Here is a 27,947-nt window from a genome sequence, read left to right as displayed (position 1 = left end):
GTTTTTCCCTAGTTGAAAAATATTCGTCTCCTGTGTTTGTGTGTGTATATATATAACGTTCAGAAAATATATATTTGGCCTACAAGCCTCGACGCCCTTGTGCTGAAGCTGGGCAGATAGGTTACTGGAAATAACTTGTTTAAATTTTTTTCGTTTGTCATTTTATCTTATTGAACCCTACCCACCTCCTTCCTCATCCTGTCAGTATGAAAGGTTTACATATGGTAAACCTGAAAAAAAGTTTTAAAAGAACACCTGAAATTCGTCGTGACGCTTTTTCCCCTTCCTCTTTTACAGTTGTGTATATGTATTTCATACAGCGTGTTCGGATGACCAGCTGCTGCAAAGGATTCTTATTCGTGTTCTTCAAGAAACATTTAAAAAAGATCAATAACAAATGTAAATAGTTAAGTTAGATGTACGAGGTTTTCTTTTGATTGTGGGTGTATAACACAAAATGGACTCCAGGAAGTTTTGTATAATTGTTGATCAGCTTGCAAAACCGTTTCCTTTTAAAGGGACTGGCATTAAGTTTCATAAGTTATCTACCTTGGTATGCACTGTCTAAAGAAGTCAGTAAAATTAGCCTGAGTGGTCACAGAACAAAGTAGCTCATTTTGTGATTACACAACATAGTCTGTATATTATGTTTGCATTATATCAGACATATTGCCTTTTCCAACTAAGCTGGTTGCCAAATGGTTTGCTGACTTCTGAGTATTGTGTGTATATGGTGCCCAATTTTAGGCAACTGGGAATGTCTTGATTTAGTAGATGAGGCATAATCTCTGTTGTCACAGCTGTAAGTTCAGTTTGAGTGTCAACAGCACTGAAACTTTTGGTAGAGTCTGCAGTCCTGATTTGCTGAAAAGAAAATGCATTGGGATGACTTTGCTTTTTAGAGCAAAAATGGGGAAATTTTTTGTGCGTTGTCACCCACTAATGAGTTAAACTTTATTGGTAATTAACTAATGTTTAAATACCAAGAGAGAGGGTAATTTTGACCTAAAGAGTAGAAATGGGAATTGAAAACTTAAATGTTCGCTTCTGACTGGGAAATAGAAAAACTATGGATTGCCTTTTAATTTGAATGATAGGCAAAAATTATGACCTTACTGTGAATGTACATCTTTCAGTTTATGGAGTGAAATAAATTATGCAATCCAAATAAAACTGAAAGTGTTTTAAACACGGCTGTACCATGAATGTTTATAACCTTAAATGGTTTGTAAATTAATTGCAGACTGTACTCGCTTTATTACATTTTATTTTCCTAATTCCAAACCATTTTGAACATATCAATTATAGTGGGAATGTCTGTATGCTTATAGATGTTACTGCGATTAGATTTTTAAAGAAAATCTTGGTATCAGATTCACTCAGACAAATCTGTTTCTCAATTCAATGTGCTTCATTTGCAACAGAATTTCCTATGCTAATCAAATGAGGCAATTTACACCCTTTAGCAATGTTCAAATTCGGCTGTAGATAGAGGATTTGGATTGATGTGGTTGTATGCTGAACTGTGTTGGTTTGTTAGATGAAAATTCCTGAGAACTACTTTAGGAGAGAATTTGCTGACTTTTTTTGGCTAGTGTAACTTTTAAATGTTTATGTATAACTTTCTGGAACACAAGGGGTAATCATGTGCCTGACCACCCCTCTTTCTCTCCCCAGCCTCTTTCCACATACCATTTAGGCAGGTTGTTCATTGACTTTGATTCTCTCAGAGCCAAAATCCAATGTTTTGTACATCCACAGTGCTCTGGAGTGGTGAATTCCAAATGGTCACTATTCTCTGAATGATTAAATGTCTCAAACTTGTGTAGCTGAGTTTGAAAATGGAGTTTTATGCAGGAAATTTGAAACTAAAACAGATATTGCTAGTAATACTCAGTAGGTCAAGCAATATCTGTGAAAAGAGAAAAAGAGTCAGAAAGGAACTATGACCTAAAACTGTTTGAGTGTTTCCAGCATTTCCTGTTTTGTGGGTGACCCCGTGTTCTGAGACCTGCCCTAGTTACACATATGCCAATCAGTGAGTGAGACTTTCAGCATTTACTCTCATCCTGTAAAGAATTTTGTGGTTCCTCAAAATGGTTGGATTCGTCCTCAGTCATCCAATTATGAATTTTCATGTTCTTTATCTGCATTTTTTTGGAAGCTTTGCTTTCCTACTACGTAATAAGCATGTACAAGCTCAAAGGTTAATTAGTCACTGAATTGTCTCTTCTGTGCCATTAAAATCTTGAGGGGGGAAGTTGTTAGTAAAGTGGGAAAAATAAAATAGGGTTACTGTAGATAGGTACTTGATCATCAGTGTGACAGAACCTGTGTGATCATGCTGTATGATGGTGAAAACCATTGTTTCGTAGAAACAATTATTCACTACTTCAAAGTAAAGTTCTGCATGTTGTTAAATCTAGATACTAAAACCGTAGGGCTCAAGATTTGGCTTCACTTCATTGGAGTTAAAAACAAGCTGTCCAGAAATGAAAAGCTTTTATTTACCTCTTGTGGGGGTGTGACTTATTTACTAATTACCTCCATTGTGGTTGAGTTCACAAATTGTAAAGTCATTACAACTAGAGTGATTACAGCAATCTTTTTTTCTTAAGCGTAAGTTTATATAAATATTTGTGCTCAGCACAATTTTGCATTTAGTATTTTTTGTTCAGCAGTCCCTTAGTGTATCACTAAACTCCAAATGGAAATTTTCAAATGTCAAGATTTAAAATTTAAATACAGCAATTATAGATATTGAAGTTAATTATACTGGGCAGAAATGCTTAAAACTATTGTGTCAGGATTTTTTCATTCTACTATTGCAATATCCGCTCTTTTATTACAAAAGAACTTGCGTTAGATTTGCAATAGCACCCCCCACCCCCCCATACTTTGGGCCAGAATTTATTTATTTCACTCTGAAGTGATGTTATTTAAGCTAAATATAGAACAGTTAGTAACCAAATTTAAATTATTTTCATGATGTAAATAAATATAAGCAAACTTTGCTTGTAGCTACCAGTTTGAACTCCTAGAGCTGCTGGAATAATATTGTGGAAAGACTGGATCATTTTAGTTTGCCATTCTTTTCAGTCATGTTTCTTACGAATACCAAGGGTTCTTTTATGCCTATTGATTACAATCTTAGGCGATGCCCAGATTTTAATCATCTATACTCTAATGAGGTGATGAAAGCGTGCCGATGATGCTATGGGGAAAGAGTTACATGACTGTAATCTGTGAATGATAAAGAATACTCTGTATTTCCAAATTAAGATGTATGACATGGATTTGGTGTTGATATCTCTTGTTTAAATGTGCGAGATGGTGCAGTGTATCTTGTACTCAGTCATGGTATAGTAATGTGTGAATACCAGAAGTGGTAGATGGTGTGTTGATCAAGCTGTTTTGTCCAGGATAACATTGACGTAGTGGTGTTGGAAGTGTCTGAGCTTTGAGAAGTATGGTGAGTGGCTTGCCACATATTTACTCGCTCTCTCCGCTACTCCTAAAGCTGCGAAGTTTATGCGGCTGCTGCAGTTAAGTTTCTGGTCAGTACTGGTGTAGAGGATGTTGATCTGAAGATTTAGCAATGTTAATGCTGAGTTTCAGATAGAAGTGATTGGATTATCTCGTTGGAGATGGTCACGGTTAGCACCTGTGTTGGGAGTATTACTTGCGTCTCAGCAAATAGCTGAATATTATGTTGGTAGAGGCTATGTGGAGGTAGGGCCTGTTGCGCGATTGAAAGGTTTGTAAGCAGAATTCCGATCTCTGCAGTCATCAGTGTTTCTGTCTGGATGATATAGCTGACAATGGTTAGGCCTGGCATGCTGCCCTGACAAACTCTTGCAAGTGTCCTCGGTTTACGACAATGTGCTTTCTGCCACTACTGTTCATCCTTCCACAAATAACTGGTCACTTGAAAACATTTCTGCCTGGTATAAAATGATTTCAGTTTTACAAAGCAATCCTGATTTACAGGATAACATGCCACTTTGCTTATCACTGTGGCCTTAGCTGTAGAACTCAGCTGATGTACTTGCCAGTGCTATTGACACTCCAGGTATATTTCACTGTCTTTAAAAAGAACACTATCTTTCCCTGCACATCTCCTTTGACTTAACCTCTCTCACTTTAAATATGTGTCTTCAAGTATTAAGTATTTCAACAACGGGAAAAAGATACAGGCTTTCTACTCTTATCTGTGCCTCTCATAACCTTACAGACCTCTATCAGATCTCTCCTGAGCCTCTGCTGCTCCAAAGAAAACAACTTAACATTTGTCCAACATCTCCTTGTAGCACGTGCTCTCTGATTCAGGCAGCATCCTGGTAAACCTCTCCTGCATCCTCTACAATGCTTTGGCATCCTTGCAATGATGGAGCAACCAGAATTTAATGCACTATTCCAGATGTGGCCTAACCAGAATTTAATGCACTATTCCAGATGTGGCCTAACTGGAGTTTTATAAAGCTGCAAAATAACTTCCTGACTCTTGAACTCAATTCCTTGACTAATGAAAGCAAGCATGCCATATACTTTCTTTATCAGCTTTCTGTTCTGTTGTAAAAATGTGGCATTACTGAGTTGGCTATTAACAAGTGCTGCTTCATAGTAATGCACCATAACTCCTGCTGTGACTAGATAGATTAGGACAGTACTTGGGAAGGTTTGGTTTGCTTTGCTCTGTTGTTTGTCTGCTCGACAAAGCTAGACATTCAGTTTATCAGGCATCTTGGCTATTTGAATTCTGATGGTCATGATAATCTGATTCTGGAGAAGAGGGAATACACAATCTTTTTTTCCACTCTGCTGTGTATAAGTACAGAGAAAATAAATAAACGTCAAGTTCTAACACGATGGTACTTGGACTGTTGAACTTAGTTACTTGAAATCAGCTATCTTTCTATTCTTTTATATGGGCACTGCAGTGTTAAATTATCCTTAATTATTTTTCACAACTTGGATTTCAGTACAATGTTTGAAGACAGGATAAACAGGATTTGAGACTGTACTGACAATTTTCCAAAAGTTTGAATAATTGAAATTCAGCCTTGCAAGGAAAAACAACCATTGGACTCCTAGACACGAATAAGATGTCGATGGTTTAGTGGGGCTGGTAGAAGCTTAAAACCCAAACTAGAAGTGCGATTTTAGGATCTTGTGACATTAATTTAAATAATGCCACTTTTGAGTCAATCTGATCAAAATAATTTGGAATGTTGCCAATTGTAAATATTGTCAAAGCATACTGAAATCCATTGAATTTTGGCTTATACTTGTATGAAAATCAAATCTTGAATGTTACTTAGCTACATAAAATTGTAATAGTAAAAGACATTTTAAGATAGATTACATTAAGGTATGATTTAAAGAATGAAAATTGTCTTTCAGGCGGACAAGCGAGCACACCACAATGCTTTGGAGCGCAAGCGCAGAGATCACATTAAAGACAGCTTTCACAGTTTACGTGACTCCGTACCATCACTCCAGGGTGAAAAGGTTTGTGTTCCACAACTTTATTTTCACCACTAGTGTTCATATTAAGCAAAATGTTTGGGGAAATAAAGTAGTTGATGTGTTAGTGTTGAGTGAGGTGAGAATATTTTTTTACATCTACGGCCTCACTCCTCCAAGATGCAGCACAGAGCGTCATAGGAAGTCATTCCTGCCTGTGGCCATCAAACTTTACAACTCCTCCCTTGGAGGGTCAGACACCCTGTGCCGATAGGCTGGTCCTGGACTTATTTCATAATTTACTGGCATAATTTACATATTACTATTTAACTATTTATGGTTCTATTACTATTTATTATTTATGGTGCAACTGTAACAAAACCAATTTCCCCCTGGGATCAATAAAGTATGATTATGACTAGTAGATGTTGCACAAAGATGAAGCATGAGATTGCTGTGGAGCAGCAAAGGCAAATGTCTAATCTGCCTCCACAGCCACCTTGCTAAGGAACTATCAATATGAATTCTGAGATTTCTCCACTTGGCCCAACGTCCTGTCATTTATTATGCAGTCCCATTGTCTAGCCAAATCAATAATCTTAATCAGGTTTTCATAGCTGTGGGAGATGGTGCGGATAATCTCTCTCTACCTATTAAATGCTTATAATGGCATGCGTCTCATAGCCTCTGACAGCCGAGTCCAGCTCCTGGCCTTTTCATGTGGCTTAGCTACTGAGCCGCATGAAGCCATTTCTGCTGGCAGGAGAAAGGACAAAGGTTGGGTTACTGGCACCTTAAAACCAGTCACTTCTGGCAGATGGGGCTTAGAAGCCGTGGTTGGCAGCTCATCTACGAGAATGAAAACTCTGATCTCAAACCTGCTGCTGTGTGGCTGTACCCTCTCATGGGGAAGGCTTCGGGAGTAAACCCTGAGGGGGTGGGGGGGGTGGGGGAGAATCAGAATCCAAATTGGAGTTCCTAAGACAGTCTTGCATTGAGTTCGGCACTGACTGGCGAGTTCTGTGACGCTGCTGGTGCTGTTCCTTTGGATTCATCAGCTGTATGGAGAGGGGGAGCCTGATGCGTGGGCAACAGCTTGCTTTCCTTATTGCACTGCCCCAAGTTGCGTATCACGTGGATAGCTGGAAGCAACATCTCTGGTCAACCCTCACAACTGGAGGGCCTAATAATCACCTTGTCCTCCTGGTCCACTAGTAGATTCCTATAGCCAAGAACCACACTCTCCTGTCAGTTTTGATGTCATCTTCAAATTTGCTAATAATGACTCCCAAGTTACTTCAATATACACAAGAAGCAAGGAAAACTTTGAGTCTTACAGAATCCCCGAGGCACTAAAATTCATAATCCCCAATCCTCTGGCACCAAGTCAATCTCTCGTGCAACCTACTACTTTCCTCCAGATCTTTGATCTTTTACCCTCAATCAATTTGTCGCGTCTAACTCTTATCAAATCATATCAAGCACATCAAATGAGACGTGTAAATGGAAGTAATAGACAGTCAGACATAATCTTTTATCAGAATTGATTAATTGGCTGACCAGTATTGTGAAGTTTCTTTGTTCCTTGTTAACATAAGAGTTCAAGGTGAGGCATTCAGTTTTATTTGCCATTTCAACAGATCATGTCTGATATTTTAAATCAATTCCACTTTCTTGCATTGACTTTCCTTAAAAACAATGTCTTTCCATTCATGCTTAATATAATTAGTGATTAACCTGCTGCCATAGCCCTCTTGGCAGAGAATTCCAAAGTTTCACTTCTCTCTTGTAGAAGAAATAACTTCTCATCTTTGTCCAAATGGTTCTGTGACCTGCAGTTCTAGATATCCCCAGGAATGGAGAATCATAATCAGTCATGCATTGTAAGAACGTTGCGTGTTTCAATGAGATCATCTTTTCATTCTTGCATAGTTTGCTTAATATTTTATTTGTTTAATAAACCTGCCACCTTTGGAATCTGGTGAACTCTGCTGCATACCCTTTATTACACCCTTTATTACTGGTACATCCTTGCATTAGGAGATCCGTTTTTCAAATGCAGTCTACTCAGGGCGCTAAATAATGAGGCATAATGACGGTTCGAAACAGCGGATTGATTACACTGGACAATTTTTTTTTCAAAAACGTTGCTTCCTCAGAATTTCATTTTGCTTATGATAGATCGCTTGAAGCTGAACATAAAAAACTTCAGATGACTTGGAATTGGAAGAAACAAAAAATTAACTTTTATTGTATATAATGCATTTAATTGCATAACAGTGCTGACACTTTGCAATAGTTCAACTTAAGTTAAAAATGTTTTGCTGATGACTTTTGTTTGCACTCAGGTGTCTGAGGCTTCTCACTTAAATGTCCAACAATAATCAGCCAGCATTGATGGGTTCTAATTGCCCTGATACAGTATCTCCATGACCGCAATGTCCTGCTGAGACCTTTCACCATGTCTGGCACTGACAGCACCAAGATTTGCAGGGAAAAAGTCTAAATGGGAATGCAGAAAATGAATCTTTAGTGACATCTTGCACTTCTTGGTTTTGTATGCTTAAAGCATGTTGTTAATCAGCTGCACGTAGCTTGGTGCTCTGTAGTTGCCAAGAAAATTTTCAACAACTTCCTTGAATGCCTTCCATGTGATTTTCCCCAGTCCCCTAGAAGTTCAAATTGCCTGTCTTTGATGACCTGTTTGATTTATGGACCTACGAAAATACCTTCCTTAATTTTGATATCAGTTATTCTGGGAAACATCTGTCTCAAATATCGAAATCCTTCAGAGAAATTTTTTGGTCTGGTGACGACGGATTCTATCCTTGCAGAGTGGAACCCAGTAATTCTGCTTTTGCCTTTGACAAACCCAAGTCTCTGATCAAGTCATTTTACTCTGAGTTAGTAGAGGAGGTTCATTCAACATAAAGGGTTCAAAACCTGTAACGGTATCAGTATCATTTTTCATTCCTGGCTTGTGCATCATAGCATCTTCATCTGTTTCCTCTAGACTCCATGTCCTGTTTTTCTAAAACCTGTCCTGCCATGTAGCATACCCCCTGCCTAAACATGCCCAGCTATGCCTGGACAGGATTGAAAACTTTTTCAGCTTACATTATGGGCAACATTTTAACTGACTCGAATTATGAATTGAAATAACAGATGTGCGGATTAACAGGGCCTTGTGTGCCTCGTACTTGTCTGTTACTGGGGGCTGATGCAGAAAGTCGATAATGCGGCCTGCTGTCTCCTGTTCAAGGGCGCCCACCACGTAGTAATAACTGGTGGCATCTGAGACAATTTGCCTGACCTAGAACTGAGTGAGGCTCAAACCAGACCAGGGGTTGAGTGGTCCAGAAGGTTGGCAGTTTAAGGGAAACTGCATTCTGCAGAGCCGAGTCGTTCATGCTGGGTCCAAGTGCCGTTGGACTGTCGGGATCACCAATGTAGTTGTGCTGATATGCAACAAGTGAAAGCAACACACTGAGTCAAGCAGGGTTTGGTTGAACTGTTCACTCTTTCAATCCGTGCGTGCTTAAGTGCCCACTCCCAGCATCCCCCGCTCTTTGCGGGGCAGAAGTGACGTTGGCTTCTGGGCCAACGTCTGACCCGCACTCAAAGCCCTCTCGGTTGCCACTGGCTGTGGACTCACCCGCGACTGCTGGAGCCGGTTCGCTTGCCACGTGGGCAAGCAGCCACAAATTTCAAATTAATAAATTTTCTATTTAAGAATAAAGAGGTGCGTAGTAGGGAAACTCCAAGGTGATTTTTCACGATCAGCAGCCCAAAATCATAAGATACATCCAAAAGTATTCAGGAAGCAAAAGCTTTGTTATTTTTGAAATTGCCTCAGCTTGGAACTGATAGCCAAAATGAAGGAAGTCATTTTTGTTGTTTAAAATGGATTAAAAGATAGATAATCAAAAATAAGACAGCAATGATTTGTTTGATCAACATCTTGATATATACCCTCCCCCCCCGACCCCTCCCCTGTATTTCTCTGAGAAAAGGAGTAAATTATTGTAGGTTTTATAAGAACAGTAAGATCACATACTTATCTTGCAAAGCATTTTGGACTGCCCGGAGATGGCTTGTGTAAGAGTATACGTGAGGGCGTGTAAGAAGATACCTTTTTCATAGGTTCAAAGATGAGGAATATCTTTGAACCTATGGTTTATAAGTAATGATGTATTGTAAATCTTGAAAAACTATATTTGTCAAATATAATTATACAAGATTTTTCTGTTTCTAGTTTATTACTAAAGGAACAATATTTTCATGAGAAATTGTTTTGTGGCACTTCATAGGTTTTAAGGTTTTTAATAATTGAAAATGAAAATAGTGAAACTGTAAATTGGGGTCTTTAAACTGAAACAGCGACTCTTTCCATAGATGCTACCAGACCTGCAGAAAGCTTCCAGAATTTCCTGTTTTAAATTGTAACCTAATTGGCTTTTTCATAATCAGATATTAGAGCTGCGCAGGCTTTCTTCCTGCATGCTGACAATTTGATTGTTTAGGATGTATTCCTGACCAATATATTTGTATTCCTGTCAGCCAGAATATTACCCCGGTATTCACAAAAGGAATGTCATTATTTCTACCTCTATCCCACCCCATTCAATGTGCCATTCAGTTTATTTGCAAAACGTACTTCTTTTTAAAGCAGTAGAAGAAGTTTGGAGAAGAGAAACTGTTTAAAGCTCTTCAGTTACAAGACATTTTACTTTTACAAAAATGGAAGTGGAGGGAAGCTTCTGTTAGAATTGAAAGTTATGTTTTAATTGCTTGAAAGAAATTTGTGTCATTATGAAAGTCTATGGTCCAAATTGATTGTGGCTGGAACACAGTTTTAAAAAGAATATAACTCAAGAAAACCATGTAGTTTTTTAATGGCTCAGATTTCTTGCTGAGTGTTTCAGTCACAGCCTGCTAAACCCACTTTACCTGTTTGAGGGTTGCTGAGCACCAAACTGGTTCCAGGATGTCAAGACTTGAGGCAGTATGGAGCTCCAGTGATTATATGTTGTAGCTACACCCAGAGGTCTGACAGGCTGGATGCACTGTTGTTGTTTCTGGTGAGATCTAAAACCAGGAGTCACAGTCTCAGTTTATAGAACAAGATGTTTACAGCTGAACTAGGGAAAAGTTTGCAAAATTAGGGGTCATGAATGTATACTGGCAACATATTTCTTGACACAAGGCATTAAGAGCTATGAGAAGAGAGGGAAATGGTATTGAGGATCAGTCATGAATTCTTTGAATCGTGGAGCAGAATCAGAATCAGATTTATTATCACCGGCATGTGTCATGAAATTTGTTAACTTAGCAGCAGTTCAATGCAATACATAATATAGAAGAAAAGCAATCAATGAATTATAACATATGTATATTGAATAGATTAAAAATCATGCAAAATCAGGTTTCTATACCTCCTACCTGATGGTAGCAATGAGAAAAGGGCAGGCCCTGGGTGCTGGGGGTCCTTAATAATGGACACTACTTTTCTGAGACACTGCTCCTTGAAAATGTCCTGGGGTACTTTGTAGGCTAGTACCCAAGATGGAGCTGACTAAATTTACGACCCTCTGTAGCTTCTCTGTGCAGTAGCTGTCTCCCACCCCCCCCCACCCTGTACCAGACAGTGATGCAGCCTGTCAGAATGCTCTCCACAGTAATTTATAGAAGTCTTTGAGTGTTTTTGTTGACATACAAAATCTCTTCAAACTCCTAATGAAGTATAGTTGCTGTCTTGCCTTCTTTGTAGCTGCATCGATATGTTGGGTCCAGGTTAGGTCCTCAGAGATCTTGACACCCAGGAACTTGAAGCTGCTCACTCTCTCCACTTCTGATCCCTCTATGCGGATTGGTATGTGTTACTTCGTCTTGCCCTTCCTGAAGTCCACAATCAACTCTTTCATCTTACTGACATTGAGTGCAAGGTTGTCATATGACCTAGAGCTGCTGTTATTTTTCTACGTTTCTATAAGTTGCACTGGCTGCACAGTAAACCGTGCCAGACTTAGTAGCTGTCAAGGACTGAATGTTTGTGAATATCTAACTGACATTTTGCTTTTTATTGTATTAGTTGTCAGTAATACTCAGTGTACTGGGCAGTATCTGTGGAGGAAAGAAAGGGAGATAACAAGTTAATCATTGACAGCATCTGTTTTTGCTTTTGGATCATTTAAGTTGTATATAAATGAATTTAAATTAATTCAGGTTAAATCAAATTTTTGTAATGTAAGGCATGCTTAACTTTTCTGTTTCTGTTCAAATTATTTAGCTTGTTGTAGTTGAACCAGATCTAGTATTCATAAACTTTGCAAAATTATGCAGATAAATGTCTGCAGTTCCATGCAAGTCTGCTAGCTTTTGTAGAAAATTGATATATTTTAAATGTAGATTTAAAAAAATCATGTAGACAATATTTTGTAACTGGTGTTTGATGATCAAGTTAAAATGAGAATTAATTTTGGGTTCCTATTTTAGTTTAATCTGATGTGTCGCTATTAAAGGGTACAGGTAATTATGTAGTACAGTATCATTGTTAGCATGTAGGATACATTTGACCAGGTGAAATCTTTAATTTTGCTTTCCTTGCCATTGTTCTTGCATCACATTTTATTAGTCAGTTGTGTTTTTTGGTTGTACTTCAGTTGCATAATAGTCTAATAGAGCTTTCATAACATCTAATTATAAAAGGACCAAAAGTATCTGGTGGAAAGGACGTACTACAGGATGCTTAAAGTTTGGCAGCAGCAGCAGTGAGCACAATGTAATTGGAGGGAAAATGATCTTGACCTGTGGGACAACACTGCATTTCTGATAGAAATTTGGTTAAATCAAAGTGCCCTTTAAAGGGGCATCTAAGTGTCAACCAAATTGATGTGTTGCAGTTGTTTCTGAGCTGGATTGGATGAGGATGATGGATTTTAATTTCTTTCAACATAATAGTGAACAACAATACTGTGTACATCTTGAGCACATGTAAAAGAATTGTGTAAGGCAAAGATGTTTTCAAATATAATGAAATGGAAAGTTTCTGAATGTCAAAAAATACTATAAACAGCAGTAAAAAGGTTTTTAAAAAAAGAACTAAAATCAATTTTTGTTGTGACCATCCTGTGTCTTTAAAACTGCATCATTTCTCTTTGGTACACCGTCATGCAGTTTTATAAGAAAATCGGCCAGTAGGTTGTTCCAAGCATCTTGGAGAACTTCCCAAAGTTCTTCTGCAGACTTCGGCTGTCTTGCTTGCTTCTATCTCTCCAGGTAATCCCAGGTAACCTTCATAATGTTGAGATCATGGCTCTGTGGAGGTCATACCATCTGTTGCAGAACTATTTGTTTTTTTTTTTGCTGAAGATAGTTCTTTATGACCATGGCCATGTGTTTGGAGTCATTGTCCTGCTGCAGAATGAAGTTGGGACTGATCAGATACCTCCCTGAGGGTATTATATTATTATGTGACAGATGGGAATCTGCTTCTACTTTTTCATTGAGGGTTCCATTAATTCTGGCCAGATCACCAACTCTGTTTGCAGAAATGTAGCCCCAAACCTGAATGCAACCTACGCCATGCTTCGCTGTTGGTTGCAGAGATTCACCCTTGTAGCACTCGCCAGCTCTTCTGCAAACTTCCTGTTTGAGCCACAAATTTTAAATTTTGACTCGTCAGACCAAAGCACTTGATACTATTGTCAGCACCCCAGTCCTTGTGTTTTATGTGTAGATGAATCTCTTGGCTTTGCTTCCACTTCAGTGGAATAGCTTTTTGGCAGCAACTCGTTCATGAAGACCACTTCTGACTGTAGAGGGGTGTACATGCATTCCAGTGGTTTCTGTGAGTTCAGAGCTGATAACAGTGTTGAACTATTTCCAATTTAAAAGGAACATCAGTTTGATGTATCTCTTATCTGCTATACTCAGTTTCTACGGCCATCCGCTGTGTTTCTGGTCCTCTACCTTGCTGTTGTTTCTTCGTGCTTCTTCAGAAGAGCTTGGACAGCACATTTTGTAATTCCTGTCTAGCTTGGGAGAGACCTTGCTGATCCAGGATGACAACCTTGTTGCTATTTTCCCTTTTGCCATGGTGTAAGAATTGATGACTTGAAGGTTAAACTCACATCTGCTACAACCTTGCCTTTTAGTTTGGTTATCCTTCAGCCAGTTTGATGCCTTCTACACCCATTTCTGTTTCAGTTTGTTTAGTTCATTCAACTCATGATGCCATGGATCATTGGCATCTGCTTACCTTGGTTTAATCACTCACTGGGCTAGCTACCTACAGAGTAATCAAGTTTTTATTTGAAATGTGGTCTATTATTTAATATGTTACTTTAATGAAATACAAAATATTCTCTAACGTTTAATTTTTTTTGCAAAATGATTGAAAATCTAAAATTTGCTCTTTTCTACTGACACTCTAATGCAGAATACAGACAAACATCCAAAACAAAATGTATCTAAAAATCAAGGAGGCCTAGCCTAAGACTTCTGCACTGTACTGCAGATAGGTTTTTCAACAACCCAGCAGTTTCATGCCTACTGTGCTGTGAATAACAATTTCTAATTCCGTGTTTGTTTAACTTAATTTAAATTTCTCAGATGCCATGTTCAGATTTGATGTTATTACTCTGAATGAACTCTTGACTTCTGATGCCGTAATTTAACCTCTATTCTGCCACATCTTAAATTGGTATTCGAAGTCCTTTGCTCTGTGGGCAACATCATGCAGTTTTATAAACCAAAAGACATGGCAGTGGAATTAGCCATTCAGCCCATTGGGTCTGCTCCACCAATTGTTTGTGGTTAATCCCTTTCTATCTCAATCCCATTCTCCTACCTTCTCCCTGTAACCTTTCATGCCCTGATTTATCAACAATATGTCAACCTCCACCTTAAATACACCCAATGACCTGGCCTCCACAGCTGCCTCTGGCAACAAATTCCACAGATTAACCACCCTCTGGCTAAAGAAATTCTTCCTGCTAGAGTTCTAAATGGACCTCCCTGCACTGAGGTTGTGCCCTCTGGTTCCAGACTCCCCCACTATAGGAAACATCCTCTCCACATCTCAACATTCAGTAGGTTTTAATGAAATCCCCCATCTTTCTTCTGAATTTCAGTGAGTATATGATAATTTAATACTACATTTGCCTTCCTCACCACCGACTCAACCTACAAATTAACCTTGCCTGAGGACAGCAAGTCACTTTGCACCTCGAATTTTTGAAATTTCTCCCAGCTTAGAAAATTGTCTACACTTTTATTCTTCCTATCAAAGTGCATGACCACACTGTATTCCATTGGTTACTTCCTTGCCCTTTCTCATGATCAATAAGTCCTCCTTGTAGCCTCCCTGTTTCCTTAACACTACCGGTCCTTCCACCTTTCGTCCACAAAGCTATCAATTCCATCATCCAAATCATTAACATACAACGTAAAGAGAAGCGGTCCCAACACTGACTGTGTGGAACACCACTAGTCACAGTCACAGGCAGCCAATCAGAAAAGGCTCCCTTTCTGCCCGTTCTTTGCCTTCTGCCTAGCAGCCAATGCTCTATCCATGCTGGTATCTTTCCTGAAATACCATGGGCTCTTATCTTGCTATGCAGCCTCTTATGCAGCACCTTTTCAAAGGACTTCTGAAAATCCAAATACACAACATCCACTGATTCTGCTTTGTCTTTCTACTTGTTAAGAGGGCTGATTGATAAGTTTGTGGCCTAAGGTAGAAGGAGTCAATTTTAGAAAACCTAGCACACTTATTTTTTAACATAGTCTCCTCCTACATTTACACACGTAGTCCAGCAGTCATGGAGCATACGGATCCCTTCTTTGTAGAAGTCGGCATCTTGGAACTCCAGAAAGTGGTCCACAGCAGGGGTGATTGATAAGTTTGTGGCCTAAAGTAGAAGGAGATGGGTTATTAACTTCAAACTTTCTGCATAACCACTCGGAGTTGAACTGCACCTGCATTAATGAGAGCTGTATAACTCATCTCCTTCTACCTTAGGCCACGAACTTATCAATCACCCCTGCTGTGGACCACTTCTGGAGGTCCAAGATGCCGACTTCTACAAAGAAGGGATCCGTATGCTCCATGACCGCTGGACTAAATGTGTAAATATAGAAGGGGCAACACACATAAAATTTGCTGGTGAACACAGCAGACCAGGCAGCATCTATAGGAAGAGGTACAGTTGACGTTTCGGGCCGAGACCCTTCGTCAGGACTAACTGAAAGAAGAGATAGTAAGAGATTTGAGAGGGGGAGGGGGAGATCCGAAATGTTAGGAGAAGACAGGAGAGGGAGGGATGGAGCTAAGAGCTGGAAAGTTGATTGGCAAAAGGGATACGAGGCTGGAGAAGGGAGAGGATCATGGGACAGGAGGCCTAGGGAGAAAGGGGGGTGGAGAAAGCCTAGAGGATGGGCAAGGAGTTATAGTGAGAGGGACAGAAGGGGAAAAAAGGGAAAAGAAAAAAATAGTAATAAATAAGGGATGGGGTACGAAGGGGAGGTGGGGGTGTTCAGCGAAACTGTCGTCCAGCCTGCATGGGATCTCGCTGCATCGAGAGCACCAGATGCAGTATATCACCCCAGCCAACTCACAGGTGAAGTGTCGCCTCACCTGGAAGGACTGTCTGGGGCCCTGAATGGTGGTAAGGGAGGAAGTGTAAGGGCATGTGTAGCACTTGTTCCGCTTACAAGGATAAGAACTGGGAGGGAGATCGGTGGGGAGGGATGGGGGGACGTATGGACAAGGGAGTCGCGTAGGGAATGATCCCTGCAGAAAGCAGAAGGGGGGGGGAGGGAAAGATGTGCTTAGTGGTGGGATCCCGTTGGAGGTGGCGGAAGTTACGGAGAATTATATGTTGGACGTGGAGGCTGGTGGGGTGGTAGGTGACAAGGGGAACCCTATTTCTAGTGGGGTGGCTGGAGGATGGGGTGAGAGCAGATGTGCGTGAAATAGGAGAGATGCGTTTGAGAGCAGAGTTGATGGTGGAGGAAGGGAAGCCCCTTTCTTTAAAAAAGGAGGACATCTCCTTTGTCCTGGAATGAAAAGCCTCAGCCTGAGAGCAGATGCGGTGGAGATGGAGGAATTGTGAGAAGGGGATGGCATTTTTGCAAGAGACAGGGTGGGAAGAGGAATAGTCCAGGTAACTGTGAGAGTCCATAGGCTTATAGTAGACATCAGTAGATAAGCTGTCTCCAGAGATAGAGACAGAAAGATCAAGAAAAGGGAGGGAGGTGTCGGAAATGGACCAGGTAATCTTGCGGGCAGGGTGAAAGTTGGAGGCAAAGTTAATGAAGTCAATGAGCTCAGCATACATGCAGGAAGCAGCACCAATGCAGTCGTCGATGTAGCGAAGGAAAAGTGGGGGACAGATACCAGTATAGGCTTGGAACATAGATTGTTCCACAAAGCCAACAAAAAGGCAGGCATTGCTGGGACGCATATGAGTGCCCATGGCTACACCTTTAGTTTGGAGGAAGTGGGGGGAGCCAAAGGAGAAATTATTAAGAGTAAGGACTAATTCCGCTAGACGGAGCAGAGTGGTGGTAGAGGGGAACTGGTTAGGTCTGGAATCCAAAAAGAAGTGGAGAGCTTTGAGACCTTCCTGGTGGGGGATGGTAGTATATACGGACTGGACATCCATGGTGAAAATAAAGCGGTGGGGGCCAGGGAACTTAAAATCATCGAAAAGTTTAAGAGCATGAGAAGTGTCACGAACATAGGTGGGAAGGGATTGAACAAAGGGGGATAAAACAGTGTCGAGGTATACAGAAATGAGTTCGGTGGGGCAGGAGCAAGCTGAGACAATGGGTCTGCCTGGACAGGCAGGTTTGTGGATCTTGGGTAAGAGGTAGAAACGGAAAGTGCGGGGTGTGGGAATTATTAAGGTTGGTAGCAGTGGATGAGAGATCCCCTGAGCTGATAAAGTTGGTGATGGTGTGGGAGACAATTCCCTGGTGCTCCTTAGTGGGGTCATGATCAAGGGGTAAATAGAGGAGGTATCCGCGAGTTGTCGCTGTGCCTCAGCAAGGTAGGGGTAGAGGTCGCTATCAACTCTGCTCTCAAACGCATCTCTCCCATTTCACGCACATCTGCTCTCACCCTATCCTCCCGCCACCCCACTAGGAATAGGGTTCCCTTTGTCCTCACCTACCACCCCACCAGCCTCCGGGTCCAACATATTCTCTGTAACTTCCACCACCTCCAACGGGATCCCACCACTAAGCACATCATTCCCTCTTCCCCCCCCCCCCCCCACCCCCAGCTTTCCGCAGGGATCACTCCCTGCGCGACTCCCTTGTCCATTCATCCCCCCCATCCCTTTCCACCGATGTCCCTCCCAGCACTTCCCCTTGTAAGCGGAACAAGTGCTACACCTGCCCTTACACTTCCTCCCTCACCACCATTCAGGGTCCCAGACAGTCCTTCCAAGTGAGGCGACCCTTCACCTGTGAGTCGGCTGGGGTGATGTACTGCGTCCGGTGCTCCCGATGCGGCCTTCTATGTATTGGCGAGACCCGACCCAGACTGGGAGACCGTTTCGCTGAACACCTACACTCTGTCCACCAAAGAAGGCAGGATCTCCCAGCGGCCACACATTTTAATTACACGTCCCATTCCCATTCTGACATGTCTATCCACGGCCTCCTCTACTGTAAAGATGAAGCCACACTCAGGTTGGAGGAGCAACACCTTATATTCCGTCTGGGTAGCCTCCAACCTGATGGCATGAACATTGACTTCTCTAACTTCTGTTAATGCCCCACCTCCCCTTCGTACCCCATCATCCCTTATTTATTTATTTCCCACCTTTTTTTCCTCTCTCTTTTCTCCCTCTGTTCCTCTCACTATAACTCCTTGCCCATCTTCTGGGCTTCCTCCTCCCCCTCTTCTCCCCTAGGCTTCCCGTCCCACAATCCTCTCCCTGCTCCAGCCTCATATCCCTTTTGCCAATCAACTTTCTAGCTCTTAGCTCCATCCCTCCCCTTCCTGTCTTCTATCAGTTTGGATCTCCTCCTCCCCCTCCCACTTTTAAATCTCTTACTAGCTCTTCCTTCAGTTAGTCCTGAGGAAGGGTCTCGGCCTGAAACGTTAACTGTACCTCTTCCTAGAGATGCTGCCTGGCCTGCTGCATTCACCAGCATTTTTTACGTGTTGCTTGAATTTCCAGCATCTGCAGATTTCCTTGTGTTTGTGTTTTTAAATGTAGGAGGGACTATGTTGAACAATGTGCTCGGTTTTCTGAAATTGGCTCCTTCTCCCTAGGCCACGAACTTATCAATCACCCCTCGTATTTCCTCAAAAAATTTCAACAAATTTGTTAGGCAAGGTTTCCCAAAGAAACCATGCTGACTTTGGCCTATTTTACCATGTGCCTCCAAGAACACCAAAACCTCATCCTTAACAATAGACTCCCAACATCTTCCTAACCACTAGCCTATAATTTCTTTTATTCTGCCTCTGTTCCTTGAACAGCGAAGTGACGTTTACAATTTTCCAGTCTTCTGGGACCATCCAACAGCTAGTGATTCTTGAAAAGTTATTACTAATGCCTCCACTTCAGCTACCTCTTTTGGAACCTTGAGGTGTAGTCCTTCTGGTCCAGGGGTGACTTATCTACCTTCAGACCTTCCAGCCTCCCATGATTCTTCCTAGTAATACCAACTGCTCGTACTCCTGTACTCTGACACCCAGACTTCAGGCATACTGATAATGTTTTCCACGGTGAAGATTGAAGCGAAAGACTTGTTAAGTCCGTCTGCCATTTCCTTGTTCTCTATTGCTACCTCTCCAGTGTTATTTTCCAGTGGTCCGATGTCCACCCTCGCCTCTCTTTAACTCTTTATATATCTGAAAAATAAACCTCTGGTATCCTTTTTGATATTATTGGGCTTGCTTATAAGGCATTTGACAAGGTTCCACACAATAGGCTTATTCAGAAAGTCAGAAGGCATGGGATCCAGGGAAGTTTGGCCAGCTGGATTCAGAATTGGCTTGCCTGCAGAAGGCAGAGGGTCGTGGTGGAGGGAGTACATTTGGATTAGAGGGTTGTGACAAGTGGTGTCCCACAAGGATCGGTTCTGGGACCCCTACTTTTTGTGATTTTTATTAACGACCTGGATGTGGTGGGTTGGCAAGTTTGCAGACGACACAAAGGTTGGTGGTGTTGTAGATAGTGTAGAGGATTGTTGAAGATTGCAGAGAGACATTGATAGGATGCAGAAGTGGGCTGAGAAGTGGCAGATGGAGTTCAACCTGGAGAGGTGTAAGGTGGTACACTTTGGAAGGACAAACTCCAAGGCAGAGTACAAAGTAAATGGCAGGATACTTGGTGGTGTGGAGGAGCAGAGGGATCTGGGGGTGCATGTCCACAGTTCCCTGAAAGTTGCCTCACAGGTAGATAGGGTAGTTAAGAAAGCTTAGCTTTCATAAGTTGAGGGATAGAGTTTAAGAGTCGCGAGGTAATGATGCAGCTCTATAAAACTGGTTAGGCCACACTTGGAGTACTGTGTCCAGTTCTGGTCACCTCACTATAGGAAGGATGTGGAAGCATTGGAAAGGGTACAGAGGAGATTTACCAGGATGCTGCCTGGTTTAGAGTATGGAGTATGATCAGAGTTTAAGGGAGCTTGGGCTTTACTCTTTGGAGAGAAGGAGGATGAGAGGAGACATGATAGAGGTATACAAGATATTAAGAGGAATAGAGAGAGTGGATAGCCAGCACCTCTTCCCCAGGGCACCACTGCTCAATACAAGAGGACATGGCTTTAAGGTAAGGGGTGGGAAGTTCAAGGGGGATATTAGAGGAAGGTGTTTTACTCAGAGAGTGGTTGGTGCGTGGAATGCACTGCCTGAGTCAGTGGTGGATGCAGATACACTAGTGAAATTTAAGAGACTACTAGACAGGTATATGGAGGAATTTAGGGTGGGGGGGTTATATGAGAGTCAGGGTTTAAGGGTCGGCACAACATTGTGGGCCGAAGGGCCTATACTGTGCTGTACTATTCTATGTTCTATATTCTTATGGAATTGGTTTTGTGGCAAAGTTTGTGGATGATACAAAGATAGGTGGAGGGGTAGATAGTGCTGAAGAAGGAATGCAGCAGGAGTTAGACAGATTGGAAGAATGGGCAAAAAAGTGGCAGATGGAATACAGTTCTGGGAAATGTATGATGATGTATTTAGGTAAAAGGAACAATAGTGCGGACTATTGTCCAAATGGGGAGAAAGTTCAAACATCAGAGGTGCAGAGGGACTTCATCGTCGTGCAAGACTCACAGAAGATTAATTTACAGGTTGTTTGTGGTAAAGAAGGCAAATACAATGTTGGCATGTATTTCAACAGGAATAGAATATGATAGCGAGGAGATAATGCTGAGTCTTTATAAGGCACTAGTCAAGCCGCACTTGGAGTATTGTCAACAGTTTTGGGGCCCCATATCCCAGAAAGGATGTGTTGTCATTGGGGAGTGTCTAGAGCAGTGGTCCCCAGCCTCCGGGTTGTGGACTGATACATTGCCGCGAAGGATGCAGCGGTACAGCGGTAGCCGGAACGCACCCAGCGCATCTTTAAGAAAAAAGCCGAAATATTCAAGCTAATTAATTAGGTGCCGCCTGGCACATAAATATCGACCCAGATCAGAGACGATTGCCGATTGCGTCGCCTCTGATCTGGGCCAACATTTACGTGCCGGGCAGCACCTAATTACTTAGCTTGTTTATTTCAGCTTTTTTCTTAAAGATGTGCTGGGTGCATTTCGACTACTGCTGCACCCCTGCATGCTTTGCGGCATGTATCAGTCCGCGGCCTGGAGGTTGGGGACCACTGGTCTAGGGGAGGTTCACAAGGATGATTCCCTTTAGAACAGAGGTAAGAAGAAATTTTTTTGGCCAGAGAGTAGTAAAACTGTGGAATGCTGTGCCACAGATTCGCGGTGGAGGCCAAGTCTGTGTGTATATTTAAGGCAGAAGTTGATAGTTTCCTGATTGGTCAGGGCATCAAAGGATATGGTGAGAAGGTGGGTTTGTGGGGTTGAATGAGATCTGGGATCCGCCATGATGGAATGACGGAGCAGACTTGATGGGTTGAATGGCCTAATTCTGCTCCTGTATGTTATGGTTGTACCCTGATATTTATCTTTTCCCTCTTTGTGGCTTTTTTAGTTGCCTTGTTGGTTGTTAAAAGTTTCCCAATTCTCTAACTTTGTATGATGCATATAGCACTGAGATTGTTTTTTTTGGGTCTCAAAGAATCAAACATTAGGACTATATGAGAAAGCGAATTTGAGTTGCATGATGAACTGTGCTTTTTAATGAATGACTTCAGTTTGAGTGACTATAAGGCCTACTATTTGTTAATTTATATTTTTAAGCTTTATCCTCGTACTTTTATTACAGATGATCATTTAAGCATTAGTATTGTTTTCTTTACTGTTCTTTCCTTGGGAAGGCTCAATTTTTAAATTGTTTTATTGTTATCACATGTGCAATGAGGTATAATGGAAATTATACCTCATTCCATCCATATATACGGATCATTTCATCACATCACATCAGTGTGTTAGGTGGTACAAGGGAAAAGCAAAAACAGATTGCAGAGTAAAGTGTTACACTAATAGAGTGCAGGGCAGGTAGACAATAATATGCGAGAACGTAATGAGGTAAATTGTGAGGTCAAGAGTCCATCTTATTGTAGGAGACGATTCAGCAGTCTTGTCACAGCTGGATAGACGTTCTTGAGCCTTGTGATACATGAATTCAAGACTTTGTATGTTCTGAAGAGAGATGTTTTTTGACTTAAACCAAGTGATCCTTATGTGAGCCATTACAGACTTAATCACCTATGTGGTTTGAGCCATGGGATTTTAATGTACTTTTAAAATAACAAAATCTGACTAATAAAATTTAATGTGTTTGGTTTGATAATCGAATTATCTTGAAATTCTCCATGACTTTTTGTTGCTTGAGGGAATGAAGAGTTCAATAATAATTTTGTACTTCACTGAAACTTTACTCAATAGGCGTCCCGTGCCCAAATCTTGGATAAAGCTACAGAATATATTCAGTATATGAGGCGGAAAAACCACACACATCAACAGGATATTGATGACCTGAAGCGACAGAACACCTTGCTTGAGCAGCAAGGTAAGGGTGTATTATATTGAGTTTTATTTTGAGTAAAGGGGAATTTTTTTGTTATAGATTGATTCCACAGTATGGAAATTCTGTCTAAAATCTTTTCTTTCTGCCTAATGCACTGTCTTTTGCAGATAAAACTTAAGACTGTAGTTAATACCAGTCTTCATAGAAAAGACTTATCAATAACTAAACAGAAGACAGTTTTTTTAAAGCTAATGAAATTAGTGATTAGCAGTTCTGCAATGGCAGTAAAAGATAGGACTAATTTTACTTTTGGCTTCTCCAATTAATGCAATGATCAAGGCTTCTGAAGATACTTATTAATCCTACTTTGTACTGTTCAAAGGTACAAGTTGCAGGTTTGTGTGTCTAGGGGAGATTGGATGGGAGGGGGAATTGCATTTGGAATTTGAAGGTCATTAGTGCAAATTTCCTCCATGTTAAACAAACCACAGAAGAGAGATTGTGAGCTCTGCAGTGAGGATTTAATTAATTGAGTTTGTGGACCAATAAATATTTATTTTGCATGCAGTGTGTAGAAAAAAATATTGGACCTGTCTCTGAATAATGGGTATTTTCCAACCGTTATAGGTTGAAGCAGAGGCTTTGAACTTTGCTTCAGTATACATATTAAAAAAGGAAATCATTGCCTCATTAAAGCACTGGCTTCAGTTTTTACATATATGTACATTTATTTGCACTAATACCTTTAATACTAATATGAAGACCCAGGGTGTGTTTAGTTATTAATTGTACAGAAAAATGAAGCAAAATATTTGTACATCAAATCATGTGATAATCTGTATAAAACAGAAGCCATTTGGCTGCTTAAGCTTTCATCATGGTGTTGACTGTAGCTAGAAATCACAATGCTAGAAACTGAATCAGAAAGTTTGCCAACTTGCTTTATGTTTGGAAAATACTTTGCTGCAGTCAAGTGTTATTGTTAGCAAATTATGATTTGAAATACAAATGTAAATCAAAATTTATCAGAAAATGCCAATCAAATGTTCTTGTGGATATTAAAGTAACACAAAAGTATCCTCAAGTGCCAAGTAAATAATTTGGCTTATGATTGATGACTACAGATTTAGTATGCACGCATCCGTCCACCTCCCCTCTACCCAACTTAGTCTTTGTCTTCCATCCTTGTGAATGAAAATTATAAATGGTTCTTCATTGGTGGCCTCTTTGTACATCTAAAATTTTAATTACATCTTAACTGCAGTAAAACCTGCGACTGTAACTTATCAGGCATTAACCACATTGTGGCTGTAGAATTACAATGGTATTTACCCAACTGCATCAGAATGCCAAAGGAACCTGATAAATACTTGTCATCTATTGCATTAATCTTGCTGTATAGAGATATGTAGTGCAAAATTGAATGATATCAGAAACCCAGTAGGCTTTTTTTACTGATTCAATTGAAGTCCAAGGTGTGAAATGAATCTCCACTACATGTTTAACTTATTTCCTATCCTTTCATATTCCCTTCGGTCTTGTTCCTTTGTCTTAAAAAGCCATATGACTTTCCTTAAAATTTTCCTTTCCTACATTCCTGTTATAGTTACATGTGCAATGTTGCAGTGAGCACTATATCTGGAGTAATGTCACTCAAATTTGAGAGTATTTTGAGCACATAGTGGATGTGGCACGTACAATCGCGTGTACCAAAAAACATGGAATAGGGTCAGGGGAAATGGTGTATGCAACTATTGTCTATTGTCTATTTTCTTTTTTGTTTTTGGGCATGAGTGAAATATTTGAGACTCCCTTAGTTTCACTTCACATTGTTGTAGAATTTGCCTGTCTGGAGTTTGCTGAACGTGGCACTTTCCTGCAATAAACAGTGGGAATTTATTTCAGAGTGTGTCAGTGTACAGAATCAATGTAGCAGATAACCCAGGAATTTTAAATTGGTGAAAATACTTTTGAGTTTACTAAGGTTGCCTTGGAAGTTCCTAAGCTTCAAGGTAGTTAATGGAAACAGATAAAGTTGGTACTCAAGATTGGGTTTTAAATGGGGGGGGGGGGGGGCGCAGATTTCAACAGTGAGAAATATTACCTGGAGGAAATGGATTGAGAGCAGCTGTTAGATCTCATAAATGGGAGTTGTTTAAAAGCAGAGTTCAGAATCGGCACATCTGTGTAAGAGTAAGAAGCAAAGGTGGTAAATTTAAGGAACCATGGTTAATAAAGGATATTCAAGGTTTGATTAGGGAATAAGAAGCTTGTCATGTATTGGATGTCAAGTTATTTGATCCTTTTGGGGCATACCGGAGAGAAAAACAGGAGTATGGAAAGTGACCATAAAGTAAGGTTAAAGAGAATCCTTAACTCTGGATCATGTGTGGATCAGGTAGGACCGTGTTCTTTATAAACAAGGGTGACTAAGTCTCCAGGGCCTGTCTGGATCTACCTTCAGATCCTCGGAAGCAACAACTAAAATTGGAAGGGTGCTGATGTAGATTTTTCCATAATTTGCCGTTGGTGCTGTACAAGACTGGAGTGGAGTGGACAGTTAATATCTCCTTGTTTAAAAGGGGCAAGAGTGGTAAACCTAGAAACTGCAGGCCAGGAAAATGCTAAAGATTTTGAGTGACAGCATTTTATTTTCATTTGGAAAGCCAAGTACTGATTAGGAGGAGTCAGCATGCTATAGATGATGTCATACAAACTAGCATTGGTAGACTTGGTTTACATGGACTTGTGAGATTTCTGACAGGGTTCCACATACATTTGGCTGGTCATAACGATAAGGGAAGGGGGATCTGAGGCATGTTAGCAAACTGGATCTGGACTACTGATTGGAAGCAGAGAGCAGTCGGAATTTTCCCTAGCATATGCTCAATGTTGTAACAATATTCATTGTTTTCTCTTCCTGCAATAGTTATGAGTGTACATATAAATTGGGTTTCGGAGTAAAAGTAGACTACATAGTCTCGAGTCTACTCTGCCTTTCAGTAAAATCAGCCTGGTCTGATCGTCATTTTAACTCAATTTTTTTTCAAAACTATCAGACTAAAACAAAGTGTGATCTAATCTGTCAGAGACAAAATCCATAATATTACTAGCCATATAATAGGTTGTTATTCTATCAAGAATATTGGGGAGAAGGCAGGAGATTGGGGCTGAAGGGAAATAATGGATCAACCATGATGAAATGGTGGAGCAGACTCAATGGGCAAATGGTCCTCATATTATTTGGCCTTGTCATTGTAGCAGATTCCAAGAATATGTATGGGATCAATTCAGATGTATGGAGTTGAGGTTGACTGCAGAAAAGGGTTTCAACTGTGTAGTAAATGAGTTGTTCTTTCATTATCTCATGGCCTTTCCTTTCTCTTACAGTACGTGCATTGGAAAAGGCACGGGCAGCTGCTCAGCTACAAGCAAACTTTTCATCCTCTGACAGCAGTTTGTACACCAACCCCAAGGGCAGTGCAGTTTCTGCCTTTGATGGGGGCTCTGACTCAACTTCAGAGTCAGAAACTGAAGAACCCCAGACCAGAAAGAAACTGCGAATGGAGCCAAGCTGAGCCTGTTCGGGCAATAAACTAGCTGGCTTTTACTAGGGATTCTTGTGTATAGCTTTACTTTTCAATTTGTCTTCTGTCAGACCCCTTTGTGCTAAAAAGATTATAACAAGATGCTATTAAATGGATAGCATCTTCTTTCATCAGTGGAAGGGCTCTCTGCTCTTCCTCGAAGTTACAACATGGCAGCTGTCAAACTATTACGGACTCTTATCTGCTGTTAAAGGAACTTTGCAGCAGTTCTTAAGACTTGTTCACTTATGGCACCCAGTGGAAAAAGACTAGTCTTGAAATTGAATACTATTGAAAGAATAAGGAAGCAAGGCACATGTTATTTGACATGTTGTTAATCTGTAGAGTTGTAGACTTCAACCTGCTTTTACTTATATGACTAGTTTTTAAATCTTGCTTTGAGAGCCTTTTGCCTTTATTCGATTATGAAATAAGTTCAGTAAAACTTGACTTTTTAGTCAAGTTGCATTTCATTTTTCTAAATGTCTTGCAGATTAAAGTACTCAAATATTCTGTGCCTTGAGTTGCTTTTTATGTGACTACAAAAAAATGATGGAACAGCTTAAGTGCCCCTGAAGGAATATTTGATACTGAAATGTCAACTGTCAGTACAACCGAAAAGGGTATGTTAAGTTCATGTTTTAGCAGCAACTGAAATAATTGTATTTATGCCTCAGTCTGCAAAATACAATGTACAAAATTAAATTGATTTATAAAACTGCTAATTATTGTTGTTTGAACAATCAGCTGGCTGCCAGTTACCATTCAGGCTGTGTCAGGGATGTGTGTACATTTGTCTGGGTCTGCCTTTTCAATTACTGGTCTAAGCTTAAACTAGGTTGTAGTATTGTGTAGAATTGTCTTTCTTGTTATTTGATTCCATTCCATGGAAATTACAGGTATGTTGTACATACTGCCAAGAAATGTCTTGCAAGTTGAGGCTGACCTTTACTATAAGACTATAAATAAAAACTATTTTATCCTTGTTATTTTGCCTACAGGTCTTTACTTTTAATTAAACTAAGTTAGGCTATTTCAAAGATTATTTATCAAAGTATACAATTCTGAAATTGTTCTTCTCCAGACATCCATGAAACCAAAACAGAAAAGAATGGCAGCACAATCATCAACTCCCAATCCCCCTCCCCACACAAAAAAAATGAACAAAAGCTGAACAGGCGCATCAACCCATGTATTTTAACGGTTTAGATACACAATAGTGTACAGAAGTCTGAGTTCCCTTTGAGGCTTAATGTTTCGGACTGAATTAATGAGTTATAGCAGCTATTTCGTTGAGTATTTTTATCATTGTTAATTGTTTTAAAAAGTGTAAAAATTCCAAGAAGACAATGCAATGACAACCCCATCTCTGGAAATGCTGAAGCGCTCTAGGCAGTAGTTTAAGCAAAGTCAAAATAATGTTTTAAAAAATCAAACAGAAGGGTGATACGAGTTCTGTGTGGGAATCTGTCCACAAGGAAGAAGTGTGTCAGTTACTTGGTTGGTGGGCAGTGGAGGAAAACTATTTTGAGACTACTCAGACTTCTAAAGGACACCATGTGAAAGTGAACTGCATGAATCTGACTAGGCCTTCCCAGTAATATAAATGTAGGAAAGTATATCATTTGATCACTACCCATGGAAATTATGCTAGTTTAACATTGGCCTTGTCAAATTATATGTACTAATTTACTGATTTTTATTTTTGCTTTGTTGAGTGAGTAGTTGCTAGTTTTTATTTTAAGATGGAGATACTAATGTGCAAG

At 40.4% G+C, this 27,947-nt stretch overlaps 1 protein-coding gene across 2 annotated transcripts in view; it reads left to right on the top strand.

Annotated features, from left to right (window-relative positions):
• Positions 1-27,170, top strand: part of max (myc associated factor X) — a 28,067-nt gene extending 897 nt beyond the window's left edge. For both annotated transcript variants that reach the window (XM_072266242.1, XM_072266232.1), the window contains 3 exons: positions 5,404-5,511; positions 22,513-22,636; positions 25,985-27,170. In XM_072266242.1, the coding sequence (XP_072122343.1) occupies positions 5,404-5,511; positions 22,513-22,636; positions 25,985-26,172 (420 nt within the window). In that variant the 3' untranslated portion in view covers positions 26,173-27,170. The remainder of the gene's footprint in view (positions 1-5,403; positions 5,512-22,512; positions 22,637-25,984) is intronic.
• Positions 27,171-27,947: the final 777 nt, after the last annotated feature.

The sequence above is a fragment of the Mobula birostris genome, chromosome 1 (genome assembly GCF_030028105.1).
Source record: "Mobula birostris isolate sMobBir1 chromosome 1, sMobBir1.hap1, whole genome shotgun sequence".
Lineage (NCBI taxonomy): Eukaryota > Metazoa > Chordata > Chondrichthyes > Myliobatiformes > Myliobatidae > Mobula > Mobula birostris.
This window is presented reverse-complemented; position numbering and strand designations above follow the sequence as displayed.